This window comes from Sceloporus undulatus, chromosome 3 (genome assembly GCF_019175285.1).
Source record: "Sceloporus undulatus isolate JIND9_A2432 ecotype Alabama chromosome 3, SceUnd_v1.1, whole genome shotgun sequence".
Taxonomy (NCBI): Eukaryota; Metazoa; Chordata; class Lepidosauria; order Squamata; family Phrynosomatidae; genus Sceloporus; species Sceloporus undulatus.
Genome location: NC_056524.1, coordinates 272,291,536 through 272,299,454, shown reverse-complemented (window position 1 = coordinate 272,299,454; position 7,919 = coordinate 272,291,536). Strand labels below are relative to the sequence as shown.

General features: G+C 47.0%; 1 protein-coding gene across 1 annotated transcript in view; it reads right to left on the bottom strand.

Annotated features, from left to right (window-relative positions):
- Positions 1 to 1,551: 1,551 nt before the first annotated feature.
- The window catches only part of LOC121925997 (DIS3-like exonuclease 2), a 192,568-nt gene continuing 186,200 nt past the window's right edge, over positions 1,552 to 7,919 (bottom strand). Inside the window, exons 10-11 of the mRNA XM_042458552.1 lie at positions 1,771 to 1,850; positions 1,552 to 1,607 (exon numbers count right to left, since the gene is read on the bottom strand). Coding sequence (XP_042314486.1) covers positions 1,552 to 1,607; positions 1,771 to 1,850 — 136 coding nt within the window. The remainder of the gene's footprint in view (positions 1,608 to 1,770; positions 1,851 to 7,919) is intronic.

The following is a 7,919-nucleotide window of genomic DNA, read 5'->3' as shown; positions in this document are numbered from 1 at the left end:
CGAGCACCATAGAACGAATTCTTTGTTGCTCGTATTGCCTCTCCGTAGTCCTTTAACAGTTGGTCTAGGAGAGCCTTGTCGTCTAAGCAAAGGTGTTTCCGCCAACGGTACTCTAGCCGTCGCAGAACCCGCTTCCTCGCCCGGAGATCTTCCGTATACCAGGGCTTACGTTTAGAAGCAGGCCTGAGAGGGCGCTTGGGAGCGATTCTGTGTATAGCCCTAGAAAGACCGGTATTCCAAATACCGGTAAGGGCATCAACAGAGTCGCCGTCATTTCCAACCGCGAGCCCCTCTAGGGCTTCTTGGAACCTCTCAGGTTCCATCAGCCTTCGAGGGTGGACCATCCTAACAGGTCCACCACCCCCGGGGGGGATCTGGGTAGAGGCCTTGATTTTCACCTCTACCAGCAAATGATCCATCCATGGCAGGGGGGAAACATTAGCTATTTCCACCCACGGATTTTCCGCATCCGAACAGAAGACCAAATCGAGAGTATTACCCGCACAATGCGTAGGACCCTGTATCAGCTGGGACAGGCCCATGGCCGCCATGGTATCCATGAATTCCCGAGCCGCACCGGATGGAACATGGCTGGCCGTGAGGGAGATGTTGAAGTCGCCCAGGACAAGAAGCCTGGGCGTCTCCAACATCAGCTCAGCGACCAGCTGTGTCAGCTCGTTAAGGGAGTCTGCTAATGCACGGGGTGGCCGATACACTAACAGAATCCCTAGACTGTCCCTAGCCTTTCGGGTCAGGTAAATACACTCGATATAGGAGGTCTGTCAGATGTGGTTCCTGGTGAGGGACATGGTGTTCCTATGTATCAAGGCCACACACACACCCCCGCCCACCTAACCTGCGCTGGTCCTTCACTGAGAACCCAGCAGGCAGGGCCTGAGCCCACACCGCATCTCCTTCAGGCCCAAGCCAGGTCTCGGTAATGCAAGCCAGGTCACACTTACTGTCCTCCAACATATCGTGGAGGATGTGGGTCTTGTTGTTAATAGACCTGGCGTTGCACAGGAGCAGCGACAGGGTTTGTGGCACAGTTGGAGTGACCCTCAGGTCCTTCAGGTTGGGAGGGGGACAGGAAGGCGCGATAGATATGATGCATCGATCACGCCTTCCCCTGGAACGCAAGTCCCTTCTCCCACCACCATACCTCCCCTTGCCCCACACAACCTCATTTGGAGCTCCGCTCGTAAAGATGTTATCCCCGGCCCAGGCATCCCCCGCATCCCTATCTTCCCCCCACCCTTCTATGGCTACTGAAGGAGCAGAGGTTAGCCACCACAGGCATCCTCTGCTCCTGGGCTACTCTAAAGCCTCCCCAACCCTATAAAAAGCTGCGCTGCTGCGCAGTTGCGCAGCAGCGATGCTCCCCAGTCCGTGGGCGGCACTCCTGGGGCGGTGCGCAGATGCGCACCTCCGACACCCCGGGAGGAGGCCGCCCGGCAGAAGGCGCAGCTCTGGTGGCGTCGGTGGTCCGGCGAGGAGGCAAAAGGGGGAGGGGGTCGCGGCATTAGGAAGGTTGGGAAACACTGAACTACATCAAAAGAGCCACACACCTCCAAGCTCTGCTACCTGAGCCCCACTAACAAGAGTTGCTAGAGAATGAACGTGGGATTTCCGGCAGCAGATTAGCACCCCACTCAAAATATTGATTTCCTTGATAATTACAGATTTCAAGACAGTATGGCAATAGCTATTTTTTTTAAAAAAAAAATCCATACACTGTGTTGTTAAAATGACTTTGGAAATACATCATACCATCTGGAAGTAGCTTGCAAGACAAAGCGTCATCAAGGTCCTTGGCTGTTGATGGGTCAATGGTGAAGATGCACTCTTCCCTATCAAAAAGGAGGAGAAAAAAGGAAAACTTAGCCACTCAACATCCCAAAATTAAACAAACACAACAAAAGAAAAACAAGCAAATGTGAGTTTTTAAAAATCCAGATGTCTTATCATCCCCAACCAGCTCAAAAAATGCTGCAAAATGCAACCGTTTTGCAACTTTCAATCTTCCATATGTCCCCAAAGGGGAAAAGTGGGTAAACTTAGAAATTCTTATATATGCTTTTTTCTTTGGCAACTCCAGGGTTGGGCATCTGTGGGGGCAGTTTTTGTTTCTGCAACACCACCATACCAGAAATGACATGTCATTACTTCCAGCTGCCATCCCCCCCCCCCCACACACACACACTTTTAGCTAATTTGGGCCATTTTTGAAATATGGTGTTTGGGTTTCTATGGGGTGAGATAAACCGCCATGTTTACATACAGTTTTGGCATGTTTTAGGATATTTTCAGAAACCCCTCCCCCCCAAAAAAAACCCACCAAAAATTTACGGTATCCTGAGGATGGCCTTCATATTCCACACATACACACAGCCTAACTAGTGAAGGGACAAAACTATGATCCGGGCATCTTGCGTCTGCAATGAATTTGCTAGAAACCCTTGGGCAGCCTACTTTCCCCCAGCCCTCAATTTGCAATATAGAGTGAAAATATAAGACTCCTGGGCAGAGCTGCTGTGATTATTCCAAAATAATTTCTAAAAAAAAAATCCAAAGGGAGGGAATAGTCCTTATGTTACTCTGACGCAACAAAAGAAACAAAAAATCTTGCAGTACCTTAAAGGTTCACACATTTTATCTTGACATTCGATTTCATGGGCTGCAGCCCACTTCATCAGATGTATATGTGTAAGAGCACTGAAAACCCAAAGGCAGCATATCAATAGTACAGCAGGCCCTCCACATTTGCTGGAGTTAGGAGCACAAGATCCCCATGAAAGTGGAAAACCCACAAATAAAAAGCCACTATGTTATTAAACTGAGAGAACACCTCTCTAGGAATCTCTAGATCCTCCAACACAACTCTATGTCAACACCTGCCAGAGGTGGAATATAGACTCAAACTGGAAGACCTATGCTTAAAGGCGTGCTTTCTCTAATAATATCTAAGTCCTCCATCACAACTCGATGGTCAATGTCCAGCAGATTTGCACTGGAGGACCTAGAGATTCCTAGAGAGAACACATGAATCAAATCTGCAAATAATCAAAGCCATAAAAGTCAATGCTGCAAATATAGAGGGCTGACTGAAGTTCATTAATACAGTTGATCTGAAAGTGGCTGATCTTGCTGTGTTTGTATGTGCTTTTAATCCTGTAGTTTGTTTTAAATTCTAAACGGCCTTTGATCAAATGATTTTGCGCACACGCACTCACACATATATAGAGGGAGAGACTTTCCCTGTTTCATGTGCTTGCAGCCTAGTATCCAGAGACAAAACGAACTGCAGCTATAACCTATGAAGTATCTTGCTTCCATAAATACATATTCCTTCAATTAAAAGCTCATTAATGAATGGAATTTCAAAAAAGCAACTGCATTCCAAGATACACGGCTTACATAACATCTCAATTTACAGTCCACTGCAGAATCACGTCCGAGGGAGAGGGAACGCCCGCACAAGGGAAGCATTTTGGGTGCCTGTCCCAGGACAGGTTACACACCAGGTGCACATGCTGTGGCCCAGAAGGCTATGGCGGGACACTGTGCGCCAGGCCAGGCATGATCACATACAGTAATAGGGAAGGGGAGGCTTAACACAACGGCTCTCTTGTGCTGACAAGTCTTAAGAGAATGGATTAAGGGCTCCCAAAGAAACCAGAGGATGCTGGGGTTTTGTTTCAATGGAACAGGTCGCTTATTCCAGCTGTTTGGTGCTGCAACCACAAAGCCCTGCCACCCATAGTGATCTGTAGCTCCAGGCAGTTTAGAAATTAATAGACTGGCAGCAGCAAAGAGCTCTGTGCTGGAAATGAACGGAACATAAATACAGCGGTGCCAGAACTCTGAGAGCACATCGAGGGAAATGTAGCAAGGAGCAGCAGCGGCATCTGCTTTGAGAGGCTCGGCCAATTACATCCATTAGCAAGGAGGTCAAGAATGGGGCCCTGGTTCACCAGAGTCCATGCCTGCAGGGAGAGCTGGACGCCCAAACACACTGGATTCTGCAGGTCCTTGAAAGCAAAGAGAAAAGACATGGTGCAACAGACACACTGGCTGAGTTGCAAGGCTGAAGAGAAGATGGTTTTAATTATTTTTAGCAGCACTGTACACCCCTACTGTACAGCAAAAAACAAAAACAAAAACATACCATTAAAAAGAAAAAGAAAAATCATAGAATTATAGAATCATAGAACTGGAAGGGACCCCAAGGGCCATCCAGTCCAACCCCCTTCTGCCATGCAGAAAGAAACAATCAAAACACCTCTGGCAGATGGCCATCCAGCCCCTGTTTAAAAAACATCCAAAGAAGAAAACTTCACCACCCTCAGAGGCAGCAGCATTTTCCACTGTCAAACAGCATGTGCTGTCAGGAAGTTCCTCCTAATGTTTGGGTGGAATCTCTTTTCCTGCAGCTTGCATCCATTGTTCTGGGTCCTGTTCTCTGGAGCAGCAGAAAACAAGCTTGCTCCATTCTCAATATGACATCCCTTCAAATATTTAAACAGGACTGTCATATCACCTCTCAACCTTCTCTTTTCCAGGCTAAACATACCCATCTCCCTAAGTCTCTCCTCATAGGGCTTTAGGGCTTCCAGATCCTTCTCCATTTTGGTTGCCCTCCTCTGGACGTGCTCTGGTTGTCAATATCCTTTTTGAACTGTGGTACCTGAGAAATTAAAACCAAATTGAAACTGAGGGCAGGAATGCTCTATGGAGAAAAAAAGAGAACATAATACAGGAACAAGAAGAAATAAAAAGATGCTGGAGGCAATACACAAAAGAGATGAGGGAATGAATATTTGGAATTAGGAGGCATATGAAGATGAATCCCAAATTCTAAGAAGTGACAGCCCTGACAGTAAGGGCTGTTCGACAGTGGAATGCACTCCCTCGGAGGGTGATAGAGTCTCCTTCCTTGGAGGTCTTTAAACAGAGGCTGGATGGCCATCTGTCAGGGATGCTTTGATGGATGTCCTGCATGGCAGGGGGTTGGACTGGATGGCCCTAGTGGTCTCTTCCAACTCTATGATTCTATGATTCTATGATTCTAAGTGGAATTTGCAATAAAGAAAATGGGGAAAAATAAATCACCGGGAACAAATGATATCCCAATTGTACTTCTGCAGTGCCTACAGACAGATGCAACTTTAATGTTAACTGAAATATGCCAACAAATATGGAAAACAAAGCAGTGGCTAACAGCCTGGAAATGCTTGATGTACATACCAATCCACAAGAAAGAAGATACAAAAGATTGCAGCAACTATAGGACAACAGCACTAATCTCACATGCAAGTGAAAAAAAAAATGCTCAAATTTCTGTAGCATAGACTCCAACCATACATGGAGAGACAAATCCCAGAGGTGTAAGCAGGATTCAGAAAAGGAAGAGGCAGTACGGACCACATTGCAAACATGCTAATGGAGTGCACCAAAGAATTCCAAAAAAGAATCAGCATGTATTTTATAGACTATAGCAAAGCATTTCATTGTATAGATCACAAAAAGCTATGGAATGCACTCCAAGACATGGAGGTGCCAGTCCATCAGATAGTCCTGATGAGGAATCTGTCCCAAGGACAAGAGGCCACCGTCAGATGATAATTTGGGGAAACAGAGTGGTTCCCAGTAGGCAAAGGGGTCAGGCAAGGCTGCATCCTATCACCTTACTTGTTTAACTTATATGCTGAAAACATCATAAGAAAAGCAGAATTAGAATCAGAAAACAGAGGAATGAAGATAAGAGGAAGCAACATTAACAACCTAAGAGATCCAGACAATGACACCATAATACAATTGGCCGTTCCCTTATGCGGGGGATCCATTCCGAACCCTGCCACGTAAGGGAAAAACCGTGTAAACTCAAGCCCCATTAGAAACAATGGGGCTCGTTCTCATGGAACGCACCTAGCATGCGCCCCATTGCTTCTTCCAGGGCATGGGAGAAGTCTTTCCGGCGCGGCGTCTGGCGTATGCTGGAAGCCGAGTATGATGCGCCCACATATGACGCTGGTGCACTATATTAGCAGAAGGCATTCAGGAATTGGAACAGTTAATAAGGAAGGTCAAAGATGAAAATACAAAGGCAAGTCTGACGCTGAACATAAAGGAAAAAAAATGACCACAAAAGAAAGACACAAATTCAATCTAGACAACGAGGAAATTGAAATAGTGGAAGAATTCCCATATACACTGGTACCCCGGGATACGAATGCGCCGCGTTACGAAATTTCCGGGTTACGAAAAAAATCCATTAAAAAAAACTGTTCCGGGTTACGAAGGTTATTTCGGGTTACGAAAAAAATTTTGGTGCTTTTCGGCGCTTTTTCGCACCAAATCGCGGCTTTCGCTATTAGCGCCTATGGGGCTTCGGCTTGCGAATGCTTTTCGGGTTACGAATGGCGCCGCGGAACGAATTAAATTCGTAACCCGGGGGAGCCCTGTATAGGACCAAATATTGACCAGAATGTAGAGTGCAGTCAAGAAATAAGAAGAAGACTGGGAATGGGAAGGACAGCTATAAAAGAACTGGAAAAGATACTGAGGAGCAAAGACATACAACTGGGCCCTAAAGTCAGAATTATCCAGGCCACTGTATTCCCCATCATCCCTAGGTATGGATGCAAAAGCTGGACAATGAAAGAAGCAGACAGAAAGAAAATCTACTCCTTTGAAATGTGGTGCTGGAGAAGAGTCCTTAGAAGACCATGGACAGCCAAGAAGACAAACAAGGGCTCTCCTTGGAAACTAAGATGATCAAGATGAGACTATTGTACATTGGCCACATCATGAGAAGGCACAGATCACTAGGAAAAACAATAATGCTGGGAAAGGTAGAAGAAAGAGAGGAAGACCACAAACAGGATGGATAGACTCAATCAGGGGAGTTATGGGCAAGGGCTTACAGGATCTGGGCACGACTGCAGTGGAGGATAGGGATTCTTGGACATCTCTGAAGATGCCAGCCACAGATACTGGCAAAACTTCAGGAATAAACTCTTCTAGAACATAGTCATATGGCCCGAAAAACCCACAAAAACAATGGATGCCAGCCATGAATGCCTTTGACTTCACATTCTTAGAGATGTCTCATCCACAGGGTCGCCATGAGGCGGAACCGACTCGAGGGCAGCTAACAATAACAACAACCCAGAACTGAACACACTATTCCAGTATTCTTGATTATAAGAGCATTCAGCAATGGAACCATTTGCCTAGAGAGGTGGTGGGGTCTCCTTCTTTGGCTGTCTTCCAAAAAGAGGCTGATCCTGTACTGATCAGAGGGTTGGACTCGATGATCCATGATTTATTCTACCACTACCAGCCATTAGTTCAGGACTTTGGTCGCTTGAGACTGACTGGGGATGACAGTCTTGTTCAGCAGCACCCTGAATGACCAAGCAGCCTTTTTTAAGGAGAGCACTGCTTGCTCCATATGGAGAGGGGCCTAGAAACAGATCATCACCTCGTAAGATGCAAACTAAGGCACGTTACACACCGCCATAAGGGACGTCCTTAGGACATCCCATTTTGAAAAAGGGGCGTCTCTTCCAGACGCCCCATACCCTATCATGGACAGAGTCCATGACAAATGGCGGCGGCCGTTCCACACGGCCGCCGCCATATTGATGTAGCGGATGCTGTGCGTCTGCACATAGCGCCCCAGAAGTGATGTCGCGAGTGCGCGACTAGTGCCTCGTGACGTCTTTTCCAGGGCTCAGGAAGGAGCGTCCGGGACCCGCGCGGTTTGGCCACTATGGCTCCCTGACGCTGCAAGCAGCGGCGGTGGGAGACCGCCACAATCCAGCGGTATGTAACCCGCCTAAATCTTCATTTTCAGTTCAAACCTAAGAGGGGTGGCATCCTAAAGAGGAGACTCCAAGTCAACAATCTTCAAC